General features: G+C 49.2%; 1 protein-coding gene across 1 annotated transcript; it reads left to right on the top strand.

The window, feature by feature from the left end:
• The first annotated feature begins 334 nt into the window (after window positions 1-334).
• On the top strand, window positions 335-18,714 carry LOC101830389 (pancreatic lipase-related protein 2). The gene is made up of 12 exons (XM_005085339.4): window positions 335-591; window positions 1,054-1,208; window positions 2,503-2,628; window positions 3,262-3,396; window positions 4,111-4,222; window positions 5,014-5,133; window positions 6,532-6,651; window positions 9,050-9,168; window positions 11,214-11,343; window positions 15,183-15,294; window positions 16,483-16,650; window positions 18,600-18,714. Exons 1-12 carry the CDS (start codon window positions 546-548, stop codon window positions 18,661-18,663), a joined length of 1,407 nt encoding a protein of 468 aa, XP_005085396.1. The 5' UTR covers window positions 335-545; the 3' UTR covers window positions 18,664-18,714.
• The last annotated feature ends 7,375 nt before the right edge of the window (window positions 18,715-26,089 follow it).

Raw genomic sequence — 26,089 nt, 5'->3', positions numbered from 1 at the left:
GAACCACGGAGGCCTTTCTTTCCCATCCCCGGCCACCGTTTCTTTCCCTCGAATTTCTCTTTTCAGCAGACATGTGCTCCACGGACCGTGACGGTCTGTGTGTTCACCATGACCGGGGTTCTTGCAGCCCTGCCTCTCCTGTCCTGGCATTTCTCCAACAGAGTCCAGAAGATAAAACGTGTTTGCAGGAGGTCATGGCCAAAGCCTCTGATCGTGACTATACATCCCACTCTGGCACAGGAAGTCACAGTGCCAGCTGAACAAGGGGACAAAGTGGGGGCTGGCGCCAAAAGGGGCGGTGACTCCGGGTGAAGACTCTCAGCCCAGGATCCTACGGTGGTGCTGTCTGGCCCACGACACCCTGGGAGGCCCCGGCCTCTGGACCCGCCCTCCAGGAATATCCTCATCTGTGCAGTCCCAGCTGCCCGGCTTCTAGTTGTCTGCCTTCTCAGGTACACTAGAGGAGGGCTGTCCTTTTGAGTCTTGCCCCTGCCGGCCTCACCCCTGTGCCTGTGGGTGCCAGTCAATACTGGCCATCTGTGGAGATGCTGCTATGTTGGATCCTCGGCCTTCTGCTGGCCGCCGTCAGAGGTGAGCACGCTGTCACCATCCCTCTAGAGAAAAGGAGACGGCAGGAGCTTGGTGTCGTGGAGACGAGTCCATAGGCACGCCGGTGTCTGTAGGCATGTCCTATGTGCGAAATGTTAAGAGCGGCGTGACTCCATCTGACTGGCAGCTGCTCCCTGTGCTGTTTTATCACAGGTGAACGTGTCTTGGAGTTGCCTGATAAGGACACTTATTAAATATGCTGTTGGGGGGGAGGTCACCCTGGGACCCTCGAAGTCAGGGGAAGCCTGCGGAAGTGTGTATGTGCCAGATACATCCACACGCCAGACATCTCTTACGGGCACAGAAGTCTGGGTAACTAACCAGATGACTAGCCACGGTCTAGCCAATGTCCACCCTGAGAAATCTTCCTGTAATGGATGACACCATGCTCCCCCTCTCCCCAACACCTCATGCCTGTCCTGTTTGTGGCTCTTTCTGTACCAGGTAAAGAGGTTTGCTATGACCATCTTGGCTGCTTTTCCAATGAGAAGCCATGGGCAGGGATGGTTCAGCGGCCTTTGAAGATATTACCTTGGTCCCCAGAGGACGTCAATACCCGCTTTCTTCTGTTCACGAACGAAAATCCGAACAACTACCAAGTAAGCGTGGGCATTGGATGTCCGGGTTGGATGAGAGAGTCAGTTTGGACCACATACAGGGGCCCCTAAGTAGCTGGCTAGGGCATAATTAACACTCTGGAACTGTCCTCCTAATGTGGAGCTCTCGTCTCTAAGGATCCTAACCCCTGAGTATGTGAGATAAAAAATATGGAAATAAAACCGAGAGATGTACAGACACTTATACATCAGTGTATAGGTCTCCAGGTCTACCCTAGAAACCTGTCCCGAGGCAGGGGGTGGAGGGGAAAAGCAACAGTGACATTTATGGAGAAAGGAGTGACCCAAATACATCCTCCATCCCTTTGTCCAAGGGCAACGGAGCAGAAACGTATAGAAAGCAAGAAGCCACAAGGTAGGGGAGGAGGGAGTTCAATTAACGCAAAAGGATTTTAAAATATGAGGTCCTCTGGGATGACTTTCAGGACAGGTCTGTCCCAGGTAGTCAGGTGACCAGAGAGTTTTTTCAATGATGACTTGGCCATGGGTTTGAGTAGCTCAAACTTTGGTCCCTGGCATGTGGGTCTGCCTCTAGGTGCCTGGGGTCACCCGCTCCGGGGCTCAGTTCCTCCAGCCTGGAAGCTGTGTAGATACCGTGGCCATTACTGCCTTCGTTGTCCTACCCGTCTAGCGTTTGCTGGCGGAAGGGTCCGAGCCAAGGCTGTGGGCATGCCGAAGTCAGTTCTAAAGAATCAATCTCCCCAGAGCCAGAGCTCAGGCTTGTGGCTCCTAGCCAAGGGTTTTCTACCGTCCCTGTGCCAGGAATCTATTTAGCTACCAGAGGCAGCCGAAAGGCCCTTCTCAGGATGATATTTCCAAATGGACAAAATAAAATGTAATGGACTGCAAAGGAAATCAATTAGATTGAAAACAGTCATCAGAATATGAAAAAAATAGAAATTATGAAGCATAGCATTAAATATGCTATTTTGTCATCCCAATAAAGATTGATCTGAAAACTACTGTAACTAAGCAGTTAATGAGTATAAATGATACTTTGAGGTATTTACAACAAACTGCCACCTGGCACAAAAATATCTGTGCCTTTAACGGAGGGACTGAATCACGGCTGTTGCCAATCCCACTATAGTTTCTTGTCTGGACCATGCTTAACAGATACTAGATTTGGGTTCAAGGTTCAGGAAACAGGAAGTCAGTGAGCTTGTACCTTCTAGGTTCACAGGACTTGGCTTTGTGGTTCTGGACCTAGGATCTCAATTCATTGTTCTGTCTGTCACCAGCCCACCTTCAAATTCATCTTGTCTAATTAAACCAGGTGATCTCTGCCACTGACCCAGCCACCATCGAGGCCTCCAACTTCCGACTGGACCGCAAGACACGATTCATCATCCACGGTTTCATAGACAAGGGAGAGGACAGCTGGCTGCTGGACTTGTGCCAGGTGGCGGACCCATCCCCCTCACCAGAATCCACCAGGGAAGGGGATGTTCCTGGAGGAGGAGGATTCTTCCTCAAAACCCATTAAGGAACGCGCTCTGCCCAGGCCTCCATTGCCATGTTCTCCCAAGGCTGCTAGCCAGCAAGACTCGAGATGTGGGGGAACGCCACACACTACCTGATGTCTTGTCTCTGACTCGCGTGTAGCGTTAAAGCGAACAAACGCATCTCCCTCTTTAGCTCCAGTAGCCCACGGAGTGATGGACACGCTCTGTACGTGTGCTGGGATTCACTGGCCACACGCGGCTTTGGGGCCTTTGGGATGAGCTAGTATGCACGGATGATGACATGCATTGTGGGCTGTACTAGGAATTCATTTTCCTCTGACCGGGCAGTTGCTTTGGGCCTGACTATGAGCCCTGAGACCAGGAAGCCATCTTCTTGGGCCTCAGTTTCCACATCTACTAAGTAGGATGAGCATACCCAGTTCACAATGCTACCCTCGAGGTCAGCTGTGGCAGGCAGGGGAAAACCCATGCTGGCAAGGACCGAGTTCTTTATGGAGGTGAATTCCTGCTTCTAAGGTGTACAACCTCGACTTGTTTATGAAGTTGGTCCTCTCTATTGTTTCCCCCAGAGGATGTTTCAAGTGGAGAAAGTGAACTGCATTTGCGTCGACTGGCAGCGTGGGGCCAAGACCGAATACACCCAGGCCGCCTACAACACTCGGGTTGTGGGTGCTGAGATTGCTTACTTAGTACAAGTGCTGTCGGTAAGGGCCCCCTGGGGCCAAGTCTGGGGCAGAATTAGAGAGGGGCGGAGCTAAATAAAGGTGGGGCTAAAGAGGGGGCGGAGCTAGAGAGGGGCGGGAGAAATGCCGCTTTGTACACAGAGGTTGCTAAGGACCCCTAGGTGAAACGACAACCTTCCTCCCTGCTGACTGTCCACAGTGTCCTAGCTGTGGACCTGGGAACCTCAGTTTCCCCTTTTGGCATAAGGCCTTCCTTGCAAGCTGTTCTGGGAACTGAAAGCCCACCGGGATGCCCAGCGACTTTCTCTGTGGAAGGCAGGCGGCTTTTGGGCTTCATCTTTTATATGGGAAAGCAGTGGGGCGGGGACTCTTGGCTCCCTTTCTTCCTTGCTGTAAGTTCCAGAAAGTCCTCGCTCCCCTCTCACTGCTCCTAGTCCTCTACAACCAGGGCAGAGGCCTCCATGGCAACACCAGGTGGCGGCAGCAGCCAGAGAGGTGGCCTGCAGTTAGCACAGTGGCCACTGGCCAGCACTGTTGCTGCACGCAAGAGCATAGGACCTTCCCCCAAGGGACCAGCATTCTGCAGTATTATGGCCTGGCCAAGCAGTCCCGGGTGGAGGGCTCCTTCCCCCTGAAGAACCCAGTCCTTTGGCAAAGGCCAGCCTCTTACTCCCACACACACACCTTCCCGTTCCCACGTAGATCTCGGGGACCTAATGCCTCCTCTTCCCACAGACAGAGCTAGGGTACAGCCCAGAGAACGTGCACCTTATCGGCCATAGTCTGGGATCACACGTGGCCGGGGAAGCAGGCCGGAGGCTGGAGGGCCACCTGGGCAGGATCACAGGTAGGAGCCCCCCAAGAGAGCCAGTCTGGGGTCCGAGGGCCAGGGAACTGAGCAGGGGGAAACTCTGCCAGTGCCTGTCCCCCATGGCAGAGGGCGCCCCTCTTGCTTTCTTGGTTTTAGGTGACACCCTGACTCAGAAAGAATTGTCCTTGTTTTTTAATGCCTATTATAATATCTACAGTCATAGACTTAAAAAAAAAGTGTAAAGCAAGAAAAATATAACCAGGTTCAGGTGCATGAAACCTAACTTCGGGGACATTACTGCCGGGATGTTAGCTAACAAATTCTAAGCATAATTTCTGAGCGCAAACTAATGTTGTGGTTAGGACAGGAGGAGAAGTAAAAGCTTCCATGGGAAGGGCCGTGTTTGAGCTGGGGTTTGGTGAAGAAAGAGTTAAATGAAGGGTCAAGAGGCTGTGAATGGCCCTAGGGAAAGATGTCAATGTTTGGGTCTCAGAGTCTGGGGAACAGCAGAATGAGACCATGGGGCTCCTGATCTCAGTGAGGAAAATCAGGAAAGGGGAAGTGAGAGGAATGAGTGTCCCACCCAGACCCTCCCTGGAGCTGATGCTAGGAATGTCTGAGCATTTTCTAGGTAGCATTCCTATACCTGGCCCTCTGCCCTGGCTTCCTTCTCTCCAGCAGGCCAGGGGCTGCAGCCTCTCAGAACTGTGATCTCTGGGGTGTGCAGGGCTTACTTTATCCTGCATCCTTACCTGAGTCTGTGGCTTGACACTTGGAGCTTGCCTTTCGTGGGGTAAGAATGTTCTACCTCCCCTTCTACCCTTCAGGGCTGGACCCCGCAGAGCCCTGTTTCCAAGGCCTGCCTGAGGAAGTTCGGCTGGACCCGTCAGACGCCATGTTTGTAGACGTGATTCACACAGATAGCTCCCCCATTGTTCCTTACCTAGGTGAGTTCTTCACCCCCAACTCCTCGTGACCAGTGACTGATGGCACTGTGTCCAGGTGACACCCTCCCCCTACACATACAACTGAAGAGGGAGCGTTAACTACAGAGCACCTTAGCTCCCAATCATTAAGGATGGATACCAGTCACAACAATTACCCGGTATAATGCTGCTGGCATGGGGCCTGTGTCCCTAGGCTGAACCAAAAACCTCTTCTAGAGCCCAGGGAGGCGATGACTCATCCATCCCTGCATCTCTGCCTCCGTCCAAAAGAATAGATGTTTTCCCTTGACCTGACTGAAGAGTTTCTAGACCGTTTTTATTTAGAAAAAAAATAACAAATTGACAAAGCTTTGGCTACAGTCTGTCCTATTGGAACTACATCCTGTGGTTCAATTCTTCTAAAATCAGCACACATACACACACACACACACACACACACACACACACACACACACACACACACGTACTTTGCATCAGATAGCCACTCAGGAAACCTGTCCATACAAGGTGTGCTTTAACAACAATGACAAGGATGGTGACAGACACAGCAATTGGTGGGTGCTTACCAAGTGCTTTACGGGACATTTTGCACACAATAGGTTTATTACAGTAGGAAACACCCTGAAAGGAAGGCAGATTGCCACCCCACCACCTAACAGCTGAGGAGACTCACTGAGACTGAAGAATTCAGTAGGATCCTAAGGCTGGTCACCACTGGGAGTTTCCATCACAGGTCTGTGTGCCTCAAAAATCAAAAGCTCCTGCCCAAAGAACCTCTGTGGCCTCACTATAGCAATGACGTCTTAGAGGGTTTGAGAAGTAGTTCAGTTTTGGAGAATCTCTGTCACACATTCACCCTTATCACAAATTTGAGAAACTGCAGTGGGGGACGGGGCTTGCTCGGTGGTCAAAAGTGTATACTGCTGGGTAGCTCACAATGGTCTATAAGTCTACCTCCAGTAAGTAGCTAGCTGCCTCTGGTTTCTGAGGGCACCTGCACTCAGCATAAACTCACACACAGACATTCAACACACACACACACACACACACACACACACACACACACACACACACAAACACAATTTACCAAAGTTCTAAACGAATAATGTAACTCACATGCTCCCAGGTAACACACCAACTGGTTCCTTGTGATCTTGGGCACCTACATGGACAGATATATACACACTCATCCACAGCTCATCCCCCTCCCCCACCTTGCCTCCCTGCCCTGCCAATGGCCCATCCGAGATCTCTCTTGCAAAGAGAGTTGATGTGGCGAAGGGGAAAACCGCCAAGGCTTGTGCTCCTGTTTGAATGGACTGAACATCTTCACTGAGGCCAGATGTAACTTTGGGGCCACGCATAGCCTTGCCCAATTCTGCCTCAAATATGTTTCAGGTTTTGGGATGAGCCAAAAGGTCGGCCATCTGGATTTCTTCCCAAACGGAGGGGAGGAAATGCCCGGATGCGAGAGGAACATCCTTTCCACCATTGTGGACGTGAATGGAATATGGGCAGGTAGGCTACTTGAAAGAACTGAGGGCCATAACTGCAGAACGGGGGGGGGGGGGGGGGGGGTGGAAGGCAGAACCACCACGGGGACGATGGACCTGCTGCCATTTCGTCTCGGTTTTGCTCTGAGCCAGGCATTGACAACACTGCGAGGTGTTTGGCCCTACTTCATACACGCAGACACAGGGTGCCTGGACACCTACATGTTTTGTTCAAGGGTGCACCGCTCTGAAGCCGGGCTTCTTCCTGGAAGGGCTCTGAGCTCACATCTTAGTTGTCAGGAAGCCAGGGTAAGGCAAACAACCAGCTCTGGCTCCGCCCCCATCCTCTCGGGGTTCTTAGCTCCTGCCCCTTGAAGAACCACAGATCCTCTCCCAGGTTTGTGATTTGGGGAGGTTCTACCCTCCTGGTTATTGGCTGCGTGGGGCAGGTGGAGGCGGCTGAGGTAGCTGGCTAGGAGAAGGTGCACTCTGAGGGTTTGCGGCATCCGCGGGGGCAGGGAGGGCCTGAATCGCTAGTAACAATGTGGCTTCCTAAGGCCTGTGTTGAGTCACTGTGCTCACCTGGAGAGCAGGAATTACACACTTAATATTAGGTGACATGACGGCCACCTGCTCTTTGTCCCTATTCTGAGACCAGGCTTCCCTGTCCTCTCTGAAAGACAGGAGTTTGGGTCAGTGATCATTTTAGTTTTCCTGAATTAGAAGCTCCATGTGGCTGGGTCTTAGCCAACCCCCTCCCCATCACCCCAATACCTGAAAAGAAAGCACCAAGCTCATGTTGTTGAGTGGTTTGTTGTGGCCTTTTCATGTCCTGTGTGCTTCACGTCTGTAAGTAGCATGGATAAAGCGACATCCAGCCCCTAGTGAGGCCGGCAAACAGCTTTTGACCTCTTGGCCCCTTACCTGGTAACTCATTGGGGAACTGGCTGCCGAACCGCCCCCCCCCCAAAAAAAAGCCCGAGTTGTGATAACAGCTGCCCCCTCCCAGAAGTGACAAGCGGGAAAAACACACAATAGCAGAGAGCCCGGGTTTAATTAAAGAGGCAATTTAGAGTGAACCAGCCCACCAGCACTGGGGTGTGTTTCCATTGTATGCCACACAAGTCACGCAGGCCCTGGGCACAGGGGACAATTGAACATACTCTCTCCTCTATTGTGGGATCCCTGAGCAGCAATTTTTGGATGAAAGAAACAATTAAGCTTAAAGCAGGTTCTCCTGTCTACGGAGGGGTGTTAGAGTGAGCACTCTGAGCAGGACCGGTGGGCGGTGAGCACAGCAGGGTTTGAGGAGCTGAGCCAGCAAAGCTCCCCCACCCCACAAAGGGAACACACAGGTCGTTTCTTGATGAATGACTCCCATGAATGGTCCTATTCGATCCTATTCGATTCCTCCATGGGAAGTTTTATGTCAAGTAATTAGAGAGATGAAAAATGATTTTATTCCCAACAAAAATCATCTTTGGGTCAAGGTAGAAGGCAGTACGTTGGAGTCACCTGAGCTTGGCCCAGCTTGGGGATGTGGGGGGGGGGGGGGGTACTCAGTGTTAATGCAGCCTTAACAGCGAGACCTGAGAACGGCTGGCCCGCCAGGAAAGGACTTTTTTTTTTTTAGCTCCTGCCCCTTGAAGAACCACAGATCCTCTACTGGTTTGCAGTTTGGGGAGATTCTGCATTCCCAGAACATCACTGCAATTTTGCTATGCAGTAACGTTCTGGAAATGCTGGCAAGAAATCAGCACGTGCTTGGTACAAACGCCACCACCATAGACCTAACGACGGCAGTGTACAGCCATGGTTGGCTAAACCCAAGGCTGTGGAATTCCCAGATAATGAAGACCACCTGTTTACTATCTCCGTCTGCCTTCTCTCTACTTGCATGCCTATATGTGTGTTCTGGTTTTAGGAGCTAAGTCTTTAGAAGCGTTTAAACAAAACAGCTGTGCCGGGCAGTGGCACGCCTTTAATCCCAGCACTCGGGAGGCAGAGACAGGCAGATCTCTGTGAGTTCGAGACCAGCCTGGTCTACAAGAGCTAGTTCCAGGACAGGCTCCAAAACCACAGAGAAACCCTGCCTCGAAAACCAAAAACAAAAAAACAAAAAACAAAAAAACAGCTGTTCTATTCTCTCTTTCCATGTCTACGCAGACTCGTCTGTATCTGTTTCTCTTTCTCTGTGTCTGTCCCTCTCTTTCTCCCCCTGCCCCTTGGCTCTGCCCTCCCTTGGTCCTTCCGTGTGTTACACATATTCAGCAGGCATGCTTCTAGAACTTGTCACCCCTTGGCAGTTGCCTGGCCCCGAGTTCCGAGGGATGGAGGCTGCTCCTTGCTGGCTCAGAATGGTTGGCCGCCTGAAAGGCGAAGGCCCTTTCTCTCACTCCTGTGGCCTTGGCTTTCTTCCTCAGGGACTCAAAACTTTGTAGCCTGCAACCACCTCCGGAGCTACAAGTACTATGCCAGCAGCATTCTCAACCCCGACGGCTTCCTGGGTTACCCCTGCACCTCCTATGAGGAGTTCCAGCAGGTAGGTCCTTCCAGGGCCCCAGAGAGAAGAGCCTGGCGGCCCTGCTAGTTGTGTAGCATGATAAAAAGATGCCATGGACTCTGCAGACATGAATGGGGGCGGGGGGGGGGGGGGAGGAAGAGATTCCCAGAGCCCCTTCCTCCAGCAGCGGACTGGAGGGGAGGCCACATTCCTGGCCACGCTGGACCTCCCCAGGGTCCCCAGCTTTTAATTTAGGACAACTCCCTGTGTACAAGCAGGTTGAAAGAGGATCGCAAAAGTGCCCATTGCAACTGTCACTTACACACACCCATTGCTAATGTTTCACACACAAGCAACGTATGTGGCTTTGAACCTTGAGTATGTGGGGAAAAAAACAAATCAGAGATATTAGGACGCTGTACTCATAGGTTCTCCAGCATTCATCTCCAAGAACAAGACCACCCTCCTATAAAGGGCACTTAAGAGATTCATCTTCGATACACTAGCGTTTTAAGCAGCATAGGCCGTGGTCAAGACGCCACTTATCTGAAGTTTGCCAGAACTGTGTTGTTAAGTTACCACCGTCCTTCCTTCCTAACTTCCTCTCTTTGTTCCTCCCCGCTTTGTTTTTTCCTTCCTCCTTCCTACTACCCCATCCGTCCTTTCTCCGTCCCCATCCCTCCTTCCTCCCTTATCCTACCCCCCCCTTTATTTTCCTGCACTGCATTTATTGTCGCAACTCTTTCCTCCCTGATCACAAGCAGCTCAATGTTCTCTCTGAGACGGTTCTGAGGATTCCAGACAGTGAATTTGATAGACATAGGGCTCTTCTCAGTGGACCACAGCTGGGAGAGTCCGTTCACTAGCACTTTCCTCTAGGATTTCATAGCTGCCGTTTGCTCACTCGGTGAGGTCGTGTGTGCTAGATCTCTGCTATAAAAACACCAACTATAAACCACCTTTTAGGGGACTCTGTTTTCAGCAGCGGACTCAGCAAAAAAAAAAAATGGAGTTCTTGTTGACTCTCCTCACCTACACCACTTCAAGAACTGCAAAACTCTGAGGTCTCTAAAATATCTTCTTTATCAAGTAAAAACATATTTAGATTGCTCTTTTCAAAACTAACTTTGACCCTGACACCTTGAGATGTAGCAGGGTTAAAAGAATCTCACGAGTGATCATCGCAGGTGGCTTGTGGTTGCTTAGTGAGCAGCCTTGCCTGCACTGGTCACTGCAGGAGACTGGGCGGTCACACTGGCTCCAGCATATCTGTCTGCTCTCTTTGCAAATCTCAAACCGCGTATTTGGGGTAAGGCGTAAATAAGGTCAGAGAACAAAGCAAGTGCTCGTCTGATTGGAAGGCCAGTGAATGAGTAGCCATCCACGGAGTGCTGGTGGGGCCAACCAAGTTAGTCAGATCACTCGTAGTGAAGGACAAGCAATTAAGGATCCTTGTTTTTCTCTCGTTCTTGTTTTGCTCTGTGTGTTTGAGACAGGGTCTCTCTATTTGCTATGACTGTTCTGGAACTCAATATATATATATAGACCAGGCTGGCCTTGATCTAGGAGATCTGCCTGCCTCTGCCGCTGTAGTGCTGGGATTAAAGGAGTGTGCATCCCCATGCCCGGCCCAGATCCTTCTTTGTCGTCTTCCCGATTGACTTCTCCCCAGAGTCTTTATCTCACAGTCCTCCCTCTGATTTACTTTACTTTTTCCTATAGGACTTGTCTCCCAACTGTAAGCTTTTGAGGTACATGTTTGGGAGTTCTGCATGGTCAAGAATGATCATGTGTACAATTCTGAGAATGAATGAATCGATCCATGGGTCCAGGGATGTATAGGTAAATAAATGCATTTATGTTTGAGCTACTAGGGTGACTGAGTAAACAAGAGGATGAATGAAAGATGGGTAAGCAGAAGGATCGGTACAAATAAAAAAACAAAAATAGACAACAGATAAAAGATAGATCAATAACTCAGTAGACAAATGGTAGGAAGGAGGAAGGAACGAACGAATGAAGGAACGAATGAAGGAGTGATCTGGGACAAGGTCTCCTACTAACAAATGATCTCTTCCCCCTAGAACGGCTGCTTCCCTTGTCCGGAAGAAGGGTGTCCCACGATGGGACACTACGCTGATCAGTTTAAGGGCAAAACCGTTGCCGTGGAACAAACCTTTTTCCTGAACACAGGAGACAGTGGTAACTTTACTCGTAAGTTCCCATTCCACTTAAAAATTCTTTTAAGATATTAATTTTAAAAGCACCTGAGCTCTGTTAGTGAAGCCCCTTGGTACTAAATGACTAGAAGTTCAGCTGTCACCAGCCCAAGCTGTAATGTCTGGGTGGCAGAGCGATGCATGCCTTAGGGCTCACATGCACTCCACCAACTAGAAACTCCCAGGAAAACTAGAGATCAGTGGGCAGCTGAGTCCCATGTCCACCTGCTCGTGACAGAGAAGATGCATGCATTGAAGCAACAAGAGAGCGACTGAGGCCATGTGACTGTGAGTCAGAAAACCACAGAGATGATTACAGTCTGATGTCTGTCCCACACTCTCACATGCAATGCATGCAAACACGCATGCACTTCATTGTCACAGGTTTCATTTTGCTCAAGTTCTCATTAGAAAACACAAAAGAGCAGAAGCATTGAGATGAATTTGTCATAAATAGAGTCAGACTAATTGAAAAGCCTTTCCTGTGGCAACTTTAGATTTAAAGGATTATATAGCATACACTTAAACATTATTTCACACAATCCTAGCTTTATCGTGAAAAAGAGTAAGTCATTAATTACATGCTATACAACTACATTATTTCATGCAATCCTACCTTTATCATAAAAAGGAATAACTCGTTAGTATATACTACAACTTGTTAGTATCTATAGAGCCTTAACAGGCATTTCCCCCTTGATACAGTCACTCTGCTTCTCAGAACATTCCACAGAAACACAGATGTGCTCAAAGATTCCTACTCATAAGGTTGCTTTTGAGCAAAAGATTGAGTAGAAAAATATGTCCACCAATTAGGAAAGAAGGAAATGATCAAATACCACGAGTAACAAAGCCACCTGCAGCCAAGCCTTAGCCAGTGCAGGCAGCTACAGCAGCACTCTGTAGACGGGGAGTTTTATAAACGCATCTGTCCCCCAAGGTCCTGGAGGCTGGAACTGAGTTCAGCACAGTGGCATGGCCAGATTCTACACACAAGCGTCTTCCTTCTGTATCCTGCCTCTTAGTGCAGAAAGGGCTGCAGAGCACCCCCCCAAAGTCCCTTTAATAATCTCACCCTGAAGGGTTCTGCCCTCACGAGCCATCTTCCAAAGGTTCCCCCATCCCCTACCACTAGCAGTCCCAGTTAGGGTTAGGGTTACTTTGAGGAAACATCACTACCAAAGGCAAGTTGGGTAGAAAAGGGATTATCAGGCTCTCACTTCCAGGTAACACTCCATCACTGGAGGAAGTCAGGACGGAAACTCAAGCAGGGCAGGGACCTGGAGATAGGAGCTGGTGCAGGAGCCACGGAGGGGTGACGCTTACTGGCTTGTTCCCCATGGCTTGCTCAGCCTGCTTTCTTATAGAACCCAGGCCCACCAGCCCAGGGATGGCACCACCCACAATGGGCTGGGTCCTCCGCCATCAATCGCCAATTAAGAAAATGCTTTACAGCCAGATCTTGTAGGGGCATTTTCTCAGCTGAGGTTTCCTTTCTTCAGGTAACTCTAGCTTGTGTCAAGCGGACATGAAACTAGTCAGCTCTATTGACCCCTTGTCAGCTTGACACACACACACACACACACACAGTTAAGCCGCAACCTTTCCTTTCTTGTTCTTTCCCAAGACCACACATTAGTATCAACACTACAATGCAAACATCCCACAATTTAAAAGTCCCACAACGTTTAAAAATTAAAACACTTGCCGGGCGGCGGTGGCTCACGCCTTTAATCCCAGCACTCGGGAGGCAGGGGCAGGCGGATCTCTGTGAGTTTGAGACCAGCCTGGTCTACAAGAGCTAGTTCCAGGACAGCCTCCAAAGCCACAGAGAAACCCTATCTCAAAAAACAAAAAAAATTAAAACACTTAAAAATTCAGTCTCTTTAAAATAGCCTTTTAAAATCTAAAGTCTTTTTAAATTAAATTAAAAGTCTCTCGACATAGGCCCCTGTAAAATCAAAGCTAAAAAACGTTTTTACTTCAAGAGGGAAGAAGACCCGGGCACAGTCACAATCTGAACAAAGCAAAACCGAACTCCAACAGTGTAAATAACTCAGTGTTCAATTATCTGCGATCCACTCACAATTTTCTGGGCTCTTCTTGGGTCTCTTCTTGGCCTCTCTCCTCTGCAGCACACATGTCTTGTCTTCTAGACTCAGTCTGATTTTACACCATGGTTGGTGCTGCTCTTAGCAGTCATCCCATAATAGCAGCATCTCCGAAATGCCGGGGTCTTCTGCTGCAACGGGGCTGCACCCTCGCCAACAGCCTCTCGTACACGCTCTTCTTGGTGCCAAGCCTCAGCTTTCTCCATGACCCCTTCAATCCTGGGGCTGCCACTGCTACTCCAGGGGCACCGTCGCCAGGGCTTCTCCTGCCTCTCACAGTGCGAAGCCTCAGCTGCTCTCCATGACCCCTTCATGCCTTCAAAACCAGCACCACCTGGGAGACTCTTACACTACACCGAGTTCGTCTGCCAGCACAAGGTACAATTTTGGCCACCTCTGTGCTTTGGCTCTCAGGAAACTAACCGGAAGATTTCACGTTAATGATGCTGGTCTCTTCTTAACCATCATCACTGGTTTCTCAGCTCCAGCTAAGCAGCCTCAACTATCCCCGGTTAAACAAAGGTTTTGCTACAGGGATTCTGGACCCTTGCTAATCACAGCTGACTCTTGTTAGAACCACAGAACACATGGCCCTGATAGAACCTTTTTTTTTTTCTTTTGGTCTTTTCGAGACGGGGTTTCTCTGTATTGCTTTGGAGGCTGTCTTGTCTGTAGACCAGGCTTGCCTCGAACTCACAGAGATCCGCCTGCCCTCTGCCTCCCGAGTGCTGGGGTTAAAGGCATGCGCCACCACCACCTGGCTCCTGATAGAATGATTAAGGGACCCTCAGGCTTTTCTCTGAAACCTCACAAGCCTGGCCCCCACCATCTGCAGGGCTCTCAATGCTCCCACACAACAGCCCCCTGAGCTCTCAACACTCATTGGCTCTCCCAGCACAAAGTTCCAAAGCCCTCCCTCCATCATCCCAAACACATGGTCAGACCCTGTCACCGCAACACCACCTCCACTATCCTGGTAACAATTTCCGTCCTGGTTAGGGTTTCTATTGCTGTGTTGAAGCACCATGACCAAAAGCAAGTTGAGGAAGAAAACGTTTGTTCTCCTCACGCTTCCACGCCGTAGCCTGTCACTGAGGGGAGCCAGAACAAGAACTCAGAGCAGGAACCTGGAAGGAGGCAGGAGCTGATGCGGAAGCTGGGGAAGGGAGCTTACTGACTGACTTGCTCATCACGGCTTGCTCAGCCTGCTTTCTTATAGAACCTAGGGCCACCAGCCCAGGGATGGCACCACCCATCATGGACTGGGACCTCCCCCATCACTAATTAAGAAAATGCTCTATGGGCTTCCCTCCAGCCCAGTCTTATGAAGGCGTTTTCCCAATTGAGATTCCCTCCTTTAAGATAGCTCTAACTGTGTTGTGTTGTTACAAAAGTAGCCATCACAAACAGGACTTCAACATACAAGTTGAATTGGGGAAGGGGGACATTCTCCTGTATCCATCAGGGGCATGGGTAGCAATGGGCTGACCTTCGTCCATCAGGGTAGACACTGTGTTATGCTCAGCTGTTGTGTTTTCTGTCCCCTTGGTCTCCTCACCCTGCCTGATATGTGAAGTCACATGTCAACTCCATGGAAGAATACAGTCAGATCCTCCTCACCTCTTACCCGAGGGAAAGTTGATCTTAGAAAAAATAACAATTCCAGTTGAGTCTTTTTTTATGACAAGATAAGTCTGTTGAAATGATGTACTTCTTGGCACAGTTTGGAGGTACAAGGTGTCAGTCACACTGTCTGGAGCAAAGAAACTGGATGGGTACATCTTGGTCGCTCTGTATGGAAGCAACGGAAACTCTAAACAGTACGAAATTTTCAAGTAAGTTCTGCAGCAAATGCAACAGCTAAGAATTCCATAAGAGGTAACTCAAAAAGGCTTGGCTGTCCACCACTTTACAGATGAAGGTATTTACTCAGCAGAACCCGAGTCCCAGACCGTCCGAGCTGGGAGGAAATCGCCATGTCTAATTTAATCATCCACCCCATTTTATATAGAAGAGGAGGCCCTGTGTGAGAGAGAGAGTACTGTTTAAAACAGTTCAAATGCTGATAGCTTTTGTTAACCACAGGACTATGGTGTGTGTTTATGTGCACATGCATGCATGTGAGTATTTGTGCGTGCGTGTGTGTGTGTGTGTGTGTGTGTGTGTGTGTGTGTCTGTGTGTGTGTACTGTAATACCCAGAGTTGGACCCTAGGACCTCCTGAAGGTTGGTCAAATACTTCACCACTGAGATGTGTCTCCAGCCTCTTTGTAGTGTTTCTGTCTACTTCATTTGTTTGTTTTGAGACAGGGTCTAAGTTGCACAGGCTGGCCTTGAACTTGGAATACTCCTACCTCTGCCTTATACATAGCTAGAATGACAGGCCTTCAGCACCACACCTGCCTTGGTCTTCCCTTCTCCTTTGAGCAAGACTCATCTATATATGACAACCACCCCGCCTCACTCCCCGCACCCCCATATACACAGAGGCACACATGAAGCCTGGGACCCACAGCTTGTTCCTATCATGGTCTCATCCCATAGCTTATGGTAGAGACGTGAAGAAGAGCTTGGTAGGTATGTGTCGAGTGAATATATATATATCACTTAGATGGCAAAAATTAGATTCTGGTTTGCACTAACTTTCATGGCTCCACGTGTGAGTTTAATGTATTTGACAACTTCTGGAGTTACTTACATGGCGTTCACAAATTGTGTTTACCAAACTGCATGCATCTTTCAACCAAAAGAGACTGCAGCAAACTCTAGAGTTCCCAGCTACTCCCCAAATACTTCACTCCTCTTTGGGACAGACAAAACCAACGGGCGTGTGAAGACAGACATAAAAAAAAAAAGATGTGTTCTCTAGAAATGTATTTGCTTGTGAAGCCCCCTGGGTATGTTTGCAGATCCATCCGGGTGTCTTTCGAAACCCAGCACGCACTTCATTTAGAAACAATAGGTGAATATCACCCTGTGCAGTCCTGCGTCCAGCTGACATGATGTTTCCGTCCGTGTAACCAGGGGATCCCTCCAGCCAGCAGCGACGCATGCGCAAGACATCGACGTGGACGTCGATGTCGGAGAAATCCAGAAGGTTAAGTTCCTGTGGAACAACAACATGATAAATCTCTTCCAGTCGGAGATGGGGGCTTCGCAGATCACAGTGCAAAGCGGTAAAGACGGGAAAGAGTACGTATCTGACATCCCTTCTGTCTGGGTGTGTTGATGCACAAGCTCGTCTTGGCGTCCGCCCACGCTTCCCGACCCCCGTCACCCGCTCGCCCGCCCGTGCCTCTTTCCTTTGCCCTTCGTCTTTCTTCGCCAGGCCAACTTTCCCATCTTCCACACCACCCAGACGTTTGTTCACCTTTCCGATCACTTTTTACCCAGCTTTTCCTCCCACCCCGCCCCCTATGCCCGTCCGTCTGATTTAGTGTGAAAACTTGAGTGCCGTTTCCTTTGGATGATAACCAAGGGCAAAGCATGGGTTGTAAGATACAAGAAACAAGCAAACGGGGCGAGGGGAGGGGGAGATCATTTGCTTTCTTTCCAGTGACACTGTTGTTTGTGGAAAAGCGTGGTGGAGTTAGTTTCAGCTGGTATGCAGTTTTTTAGTGGGAACTGGGTTTTTGTCTTTTCTTTTCTTTTTGAGACTTGGCGTGGTGTAGACGCGGGTTTTGCTCACAGCGACCGTTCTCTAGGAGGAGCTGCGATAGGACCCGCTGCTGTGGTTTCCGTTCTGCTGCTGTGATAAAACGCTCTAACCACGAGCATCTGGGTGGTGGGGAGAGCATCTGGGTGGTGGGGAGGGAGGAGTATTTTAGCGTATGTCTCCAGGTCACAGTCCATCACTGGAGGGAGTACAGGCTGAACTCAAGGCTGGACTTGAAGGCAGGCCCTCTCGCTAGCCCAAACAGCATTCTCTGGCCAAGGAACTCATTCCATAGATAGATGGAGACTCTTGCTTGCCAGGTGGCTCAAAGGCCAGCTTTCTTCAACAGGTCAGGGTCACCTGCCTAGGGGTGGTGCTGTCCACAGCGGCTGGGACCTCCTAAATCAGTTAAAAGTCAAGAGAGTGCTCCACAGTCAGGACAGTGCTCCACAGTCAAGAGAGTGCTCCACAGTCAGGACAGTGCTCCACAGTCAAGATAGTGCTCCATAGTCAGGACAGTGCTCCACAGTCAAGATAGTGCTCCACAGTCAATACAGTGCTCCACAGTCAAGATAGTGCTCCACAGTCAAGATAGTGCTCCATAGTCAGGACAGTGCTCCACAGTCAAGATAGTGCTCCACAGTCAAGATAGTGCTCCACATTCAGGACAGTGCTCCACAGTCAAGATAGTGCTCCACAGTCAAGATAGTGCTCCATAGTCAGGACAGTGCTCCACAGTCAAGATAGTGCTCCACGGTCAATACAGTGCTCCACAGTCAAGATAGTGCTCCACAGTCAAGACAGTGCTCCACAGTCAAGACAATCCTCCACAGTCAAGATAGCACTCCACAGTCAAGATAGCGCTCCACAGTCAAGATAGTGCTCCATAGTCAAGATAGTCCTCCACAGTCAAGATAGCGCTCCACAGTCAAGATAGTCCTCCATAGTCAAGATAGTGCTCCACAGTCAAGACAGTGCTCCACAGTCAGGACAGTGCTCCACAGTTGCCCACAGGCCAATCTGGTCTGAATGATTTCCTCTATTGAGGCTCTCTAAGAAGACTCAAGGGTGTGTCCAGTTGACAGTTAAAGATAACCAGGAGACCAAGTAACTTCAAAACATAGAAAGAAAAATGGATACCTCAAAAGACAGTCATCAGAAAAAATAATGAGATATTGTAGCTTGAAGGAAATGTAGACCTCAAAGGGAAAGCCTGCTCTGGGCCAGAGACAGGGCCACTGCCGGCTTCCCTGAGAAGGAAGAAGCAACAGGGAAACCTGAGTTGGAAGCTTCAGTCTGATGTAGCTGACACACTTGTGGCATCTGAACAGCCCTCGAGGAGAAGAAGGGTTGATTCCTCGTTAGAATCGGTTGGGTCCCTGCCTAGAGTCTCTCAGTCTGAGGAAGCAGGCCTGGGAGTTGGATCAGTAGTGTCTCTTCAAAGCCACGGACCCACTGACAAACCAGCCTGCTGCTCTCCCCGCAGGTACAGCTTCTGCAGCAGCAACACTGTGCCTGAAGACGTCTTACAGTCTCTTTACCCTTGTTAAAGGTGTGCTTGGGGCTCTTGCCTCTTTCCATAATAAATGTTTTTAAGTGCACTTGGTCTGAGCATGAGAGTGTAGCATGACATTCTCTGCGTACTGGGAAATGATGAATGGGTCAAAGACAAGGTCACCACAGATATAGAATACCTAGGACTTCACACACACACACACACAGATATAGAATACCTAGGACTTCACACACACACACACACACACACACACACACACACACAGATATAGAATACCTAGGACTTCACACACACACACACACACACACACAGATATAGAATACCTAGGACTTCACACACACACACACACACACACACACACACGCCTCTTGTCACGTCTCTTGCATTCAGGGCATTTTATGTATCTTGTGCTCCTATAACGCCAAACTTTTGTGTTTGGGGTTAAAAATCAGCCTACGGCACGAAAGAGGAAGGGCTTTAAAGACAGCAAGTTCATACTGCCCTTGGTACAAATTCCAAGCGATGCAAAGCACTCCTACCTCTTCATGCATCTCCGTTTTTCTTTCCAGGGATAACTTGAGTTTATTCCCTAGACATAGCCTACACGTGTGTGTGTTTGTGCCCCACCTCAAGCCCCACCCTTCTGCCCAAGCACAAAGGAAGAATACTATATGTGCTGCTGTCGGCTTGCGGTTCTTTTTTTAATCCTCCACAAACTGGGTATTAATTATTATCTCATGGTACGGAAAGGGGCTCTTACTCGTCAAGAGGCTTTGCGAACTCCCAAGGGCAGGCACGCAGGTGTGAGTGGTGGGCCCCTATTGCTGAAGAAGGCATCACAAGTACTCACCAATTTATTTTCTGTGATATTTTTCTTCTGGGTGATCTTGATGGGCCACAGTGGGGTAGTCACTGTTCAATTCTTAGAATCTAGAAATGGCCCTCGCTTAGAAACTTCCAAGAACAGTGCCGTGGCAGCAGAGACCAGCGCTGAAGTAAGACGCGCGGGGCCGAAGGGCTTCGGCTCAGTACCTCAAGACTCTCAGCCCACGCTCTTCCTCCTAGATTCTTTTAGTATTTCCCAACTCCTTTGCCTGGAATCCTATGTATCGTTTAAGAGTCTTAGTTTGGTACAATGAAATGGGCCGTCATCTGAGCCCTACTATGTGTTCTAGGAAAAGCCACAGAGCACAGAGCTTCTGCTCTTGGTCTCGACCGCGCATTACAAACACTATGGAGCTTTTCATATCCTGGCTGTACCCTAGCCAAGTCACCACCTCTGTGGTGGACACCTGTACTTTTTTTAAGCTCCTAGGAAATGTACAGCCAAGGTGGAAATCCATGAGTACAGTTCCTTCTGGGTTTCTAACAACACTTCCCTCCCCTTGTATTATTTCTTCACGTAATGTGTGCCCCTGTGTGGTTGTGTTTGTGTGTGTGTGTGTGAGTGTGTGCTCTAGAATTACAAGTGGCTATGAGCTGCTCAGTATGGGTGATGGGAGCCAAACCCAGTTCCTCTGCGATGGCAGAGGGCCACATCTCCTACAGCCCGTGTCTTCAGCCCCTACAGATCTTAACAGTAGGAATAAAGCTTTCCGGGTATGCTGAGCTGGCTCTGTGTCACAACTATGTGACTTCTCCATGCACATAGGGCAGCTGTTAGGGTTAAGCCAACAACACATGCATGAAAACCAAGTACCACACAGAGCCTGGCCCATAACTAGCAGCCCGATCCATGAGGCAAGAAATACTGGTCAGCATGAATCTGATATAGGATTTCCCTCTGTGTGCTGTGAATGTGTTTCATTACTATTGGTTAATAAAGAAGCCGATTTGGCCAATAGCCAGGCAGAAGAGAGCCAGGTGGGAAATCCAAGCAAAGATATAGGGAGAAGGGCGGGGTCAGGGAGACACCAGCAGCCCCCCCCCCAGAAGCAAGCTGTGAGGTAACAAGCCACGGTAGACTACAGACTAATAGAAATGGGTTAGTTTAGTTGTAAGAGCTAGTTAATAATAAGCCTGAGCCAAACAGTTTGTAATGAATAGCAAGCCTCTGAGTGATTATTTTTATAAGCGGCATTGGGACAGGGGACGGGTGGTGGTGGAGGCACATAAGACCCTTCCTCCTACACGAATTTTATTTTGGGGTGATAGAATCAAAAGAAACAGCAAAGACAAGACCTAGCCTCAGAGAAGGTGTCTGAAGCAGAAGCAGGCACAGCCACGGCCAAGTATTTAGATACATAAAAAAGAGGAACACTCCCTCGGCGAGAAGATGAACAAGGGAGAGGAGCGGGTGGCCCACAGGGAGGTTGCTGCGATGTAGCTCTCGAAGCCAACGATAACAACGGCCTGGCATGCTGAATGGCAGCAAGAAAGGAGGTCAAGCCTCATTTGTCGCACAATTTCTGGCGGCTGGAAAGTCTAAAGGGCAAGGTCCTGAGACCCAACCCACACCCTTGTGAGGACGTCAGTCCCTTCCAACAGTGCTGTCCCTCCTGGCGCCATCCGCGCTTCCAAAACGCCTCACCTCATAAGGACCCACAACATCCCAACATCCACCTAGGGGACCAGGTTTCCATTAGGGGACCCTTTTGAGGACAATCACACCCGAGGCACATCGAGGGGGACGAGAGCACATGTGCTGACGGTCCACCTCCCTTGGGGAGTCAGGGAAACGCCAACAAGACCCCCCCCAAAAAAGATAATTCACTCACCAGATTATATAAGACCTAACTTTTCCAAACAAGAACAACAAACTGGCATCCCTAGATACCAAAATAGGTAGAGGCCCCATGTCCCCGGGGGAGAAGGCAAGCAGTGCCGAGAAACCGCCAAGGGGACTCGGAGATTTTGTATATTTCACTCTTCATAAAAATATCACCACCTACCACCCGTGCTGTTTGAGATACCGTGGCAGCCACGAAAACCACTTAACCCTGCCAAGAGACCAGCCATATCATATCTATTTTCACGGCAAAAGAAATTGAGATAGATGTGAGGAAAGGGTTAATTTTTTTTTTTTGATAACTCCAGGCGGTTGTCACTAAGGTTCCTTTGTAGTTCAACTTTTTAAAAAGTCCAAATCTAAGAAAAGGAGGGACTGACTGACAGGGTTGCAGGAGCCCAATAGATTAAGTCTGTTATCTGCAGTTCAGCAACTATGGAAGGTTAAAAAAAAAAAAGCAAGCAACCAAATGGCCCTCAAGGGCCGCCTCCCCCAGGAGAGACCGACTCTGTTTGAATCAGATTCTGACTTCTCAGCTGCCATTGCTGAAGCACCAGGCAAGAGTCTCTCCTCTCTCTCCCTGCCCCGGACCCATGGCAGTCACAGAAAACCCCTTATCCTCACCTCCTCAGACACTAACACCCCTACCTACACCCTGCCAGACCAGCCAAGGCCACAGCTGTGCCGACAACTTCATTTCCCGTTACTCCCTCCCAGGCTCGAGGGCACAGAATCCTGTAAAGATTTTGGCCTAGTGAAGATGTTAACAGCAACAAAGGCCCAACATCAAGCTGCCCACAGAGAATCCGTCATCACAGGGTAGGGGAAAAAAAACAAATGAGTTCTTTACAAAGCTATTCTGTAGACTGGTATGTTAAATGAATATCTTTTACTAGCTTTTAACGCCAATAGCGCCATTTATTCCTGACCCTCAGAAATATGAGATATTTTAAATGACAGCGTAAAAAGAGTTCTTGTTTGAAAACCCAAGCTACTTTAGGCTGCAGATTATGACTTATAAGTATAGTGTGTGCCAGAATCATTCATTCAGCAATCCTATTTCTATCCGGCTGGTGTGTATTTCAGCCGACGCGCATTGTTCTCCTGCATGCGTGTCAAATTCCTTAATGACGACTGACAAAGCCATCGCGCTTGGTATAGATAAGCTACATTTGCCACCATATAATCAGTGTTATCTGTTAGAATGCTATTTGTGACCAATCACGTCCAGAATAAAAAATGGAATTGATTTTTTTCTGTTATTTTAATATTGTGCCGCGCGCAGCAAGCCTTTGATTGAACCTTAAACACTTTAATGCTCCATGTTTTGTTTGCTGCAGATCAGAAATGGAGTGTGTACTATTCACAGAGCTAAAGCAATTTGCAAAAACAACAAAGTCAAATTGCAGGAAAAGGAGAAATATCATCTTGATTTTTCAAGCCAAGGGAATGTACTTTGTAAAGCTATCGTTAGAGGGCATACGGCTGAACAGCTCAGGCCGCTCACACATTTCATTTCTGCTTCTCCATTTTCATCTAAATTAGATTTTAACTTGAATGCATGGTATAAAAAGCCTCCCCTGGGCCTTTGTTTCTGGCTTTCTCTCAAGCCACTGTAGGCTTTCTCCTGGCTAATACAAGCTCCACGTTGGTCTTTGCCTTCCTGTCTTTTGGCCATGGTTTTAGGCTGCATTCTCAGCACCCTGCTTTTGGCTTACTTCATGGCCTACGGCAGAGTCCAGAGTTAGGGTTCTTCTCTGTCCTCCTTCTTCCTTTGCTAAGAATGGCATTCACAGCTTTACTTCGTTCTCAGAAATCCGAAACGCAAATGACCTTTTACAGTACAGGGAAATGTTCATGAACTTAAAATTTCAGCTTCTGCCAAATAAAGTTTTATTGAAACACGATAGCCAACCATTTAGTTATACCCTGGCTATTCTACCGATGGCAGGAGCTGCTTCAAAGTCCATATGGCCCATGAAGGCTATCGTATGTAACTGTCTGGACCTATTCTGATTTGCTGTCTGTTGCTATGGTAAACACTCTGGACCAAAAGAAACCCGGGGAAGAAAGGGTTTACTTACAGCTTATACCAGGGACTTGAGCAGGAACCTGGAGGCTGGAATCACGAAATAACACCTCCAGGAGATGCCGGGGATAAGCAGGGGAACTCAAGAGTGTTGAGGAATGGAATGGAGCCTGCTCTGGGGTTTGGTGGCCTATGAACTTAACACCTTGCAAACTGTGAAGTGCCCTGCTAAGCTCCACTGCCACAGTGAATCTTCCAAAACCACCTCACAAGGAAGGCAGGCTCATCATTTGAAGTGATCCAGGGTGAGTCCACAACTCTTTAGAGGCTGCTCACTGTGACAGTGGCTGAGGAGGAGATCCACAGACCACAGAGTGACATGAGGGCTTAGTGGCAGACCTCCCTTTTCTGGTGGCGCCGTGCCGCTTTCCACGCCGTTACTTTGACTGGCTCTGTCTTGTTCTGTTTTATGGGTGTAGTCATTTTTTTTTTACACTGTCAACTCGGCAGGATCTAGAATGATCTAGGAGACACACCTGTAGGCATGTCTGTAAGGGAATTTCCAGATTGGGCTGCGTGGTGTAGGAAGACCCAGTGTAGCCATCGAATCCACAGGCTGAAGTCCCGAACAGAGTAAAAAAAGGAGCTGGGTGAGCACTAACCATTGCTCACTGTGGGGTGTGACATCACCAGCCGCCTCCGGTTCCTGACCTTGACACATTGTACCCTCTTGAACTGAAAGAGAAAAGAAACTTTTTCTCTAAGTTTCTTCTTCTTGGATGTTGGACACCAGAAACAAGAAAAGTATAACTAACATTAACACAGCAGGACCGAACCCGGGGGTTTGCCCGTGTTGCTCACTCTGCCACTAAGCTACAGCCAAAGTCCCACATCTGTCTGGCCTTTCAATGTCATGAGGTGCAGTGGCATCTTGCTTTGCCGGTGAACTTGTGGTGGTGGCCACGTCCTAAGTGCTCGAGCCAGCCCCTCCTCTTCCTTTATAAGGGGGTCCCGTCTGTGCACCTGAAGTCACGCCTGTAGGATGTAGCCACAGCTGTCAGTTCACTGGCAATGCAGGATGCCACTACAATAGGGATGCTACAAGGTTCTTGGCATAAATCTCCATTTCACAAATCAGGAATGTGGCGTTCAGAGACTTTAGGGACTATGTCCACGGTGACACTTGCAGAAATAAAAAGCTGAGATATGAATCCTGGGGCCCCGCCCCCTACACCACACGCAGTTGTGCTTGAGCAAAGTGGAAGCTATGGCTGAGAGCTTTGGAAGGAGTCTTGCAGGCGGCTGGTCACCCCCGTGGAACCCGTGGCAGGCACAGGGGCCACTCGGGTCCCCTCTCCACCAAACTGAAGGAAGGCTACCAATTTTTTTGTACAGAAAGCAAAGAGTGACCCCTAAAAAGAGGACCTTAATCGCCACAAAGATGAAGCTATCCTGACAAACGGCCCAGTTGGCCCAGGGATTCCTTTTTTCTTCTCAGGTAATGGAATTGTTATTTTTTTTTTTAGTGGCAAGAATGAGCTCATTACGGATGCAGCCAGTGCTAATAATGATAATTTGCTGCAAGGCAAAAATCACCTCTACATACCCCTCCCAGGCGACAGAAGCTCACGGAAATTATAGGCTAGGGAAATTATAGAAACGGTGAAGACTACGGAAAAGAGCTGCAAAGCAGACCTGAGGAGACAAAGGGAGTCACAGCCCTGCACCCTGAACTTGGTGATCGTGACCTAGAAAACAGCAGCCCGTCCATGACTTGAACTGCCTCCAACCTCGCTACCTCTCCACTGGGTTGTTTGGGGGGTCTTGCAGGAGGTTTTAAAAAGTTACTGTAAAATGAATTAGCCAAGAAATGATTAAATATTGTCACAGGCTTTAGGGCCAGGGGCGGAAACACGCCATTTTGTCATCCCCTACAATTCACTGTCAAGACCCCTGTAGCCCAGCACAGTCACCTGCAAACCTTGAGTCCCAAGAAGGGCCAAGGAGACACGCCTCTCTCATGCCTGCTCTCCTGGCAAGCAGAGGCCTGGACCACCCGCCTCCAGGCAGCCCGGGGGACCGGCTTCCTGGTTCCTTGGTGGGGTTGTGCAGTCTGTCACTCCTTCAGGGAAAAAGATGGAAGAAACCTTGGCCTCTGAAGAGAGCATCACTTTACCTTCTGCAGAGACGAGGCTTTCCTTTCGCTTTAAACAAAAAACCTCCGATGTGTTTTGAATGTATTTAGGCACACATGTGCCACCATGCACGGCATACCTGTGGAGGTTAGAGGTGACAGCCTATGGGGACCTGTTTCTCTCCCTCCATCTATGGGTCCCAGGGACTGAACATAGGAGCAGGGGGCTTTACCTACTGAGCCATCTCTCAGGCCCTGAAATACCTAAAGCAATTCAGATTCACTCCCCTAATCCCTGCATGCTCCTCCCCCCCCACCGTCCTCAGAGAACTCGGCCATGCACCCTGCAGCAAGGATGGCCTTGCTGTGTGAGAAACTCCCAGGGGGAAAAAAGCCATCTCTGTGGGCTCTGTGAGTTTCCAAGTGCCTTGATGCCCATGGACAGACTCTGTCCCCTCAGAGCTCCCTCTGACTTCTTCTGTAACTGTACTGACAGTTATAGCATGAAATCAGACACCTGACCTGCCCCAGGAAAGAGGCAGGAAGCCAATCCTATTGACTGAACCGTG

This window comes from Mesocricetus auratus, unplaced genomic scaffold, assembly GCF_017639785.1.
Source record: "Mesocricetus auratus isolate SY011 unplaced genomic scaffold, BCM_Maur_2.0 Super-Scaffold_4256, whole genome shotgun sequence".
Lineage (NCBI taxonomy): Eukaryota > Metazoa > Chordata > Mammalia > Rodentia > Cricetidae > Mesocricetus > Mesocricetus auratus.
The sequence above is the reverse complement of the archived record's forward strand: the minus strand, read 5'-3'. Positions and strand labels throughout refer to the sequence as shown.

What these genes read in the sequence shown, in the direction of transcription:
- LOC101830389 (XM_005085339.4), top strand. Translation starts at nt 546, where the DNA reads ATGCTGCTATGTTGGATCCTCGGCCTTCTGCTGGCCGCCGTCAGAG. An exon ending in TCTGCTGGCCGCCGTCAGAG is followed by an intron (nt 592 to 1,053) that starts GTGAGCACGCTG and finishes TTTCTGTACCAG; the next exon opens with GTAAAGAGGTTTGCTATGAC. An exon ending in GGCTGCTGGACTTGTGCCAG is followed by an intron (nt 2,629 to 3,261) that starts GTGGCGGACCCA and finishes TGTTTCCCCCAG; the next exon opens with AGGATGTTTCAAGTGGAGAA.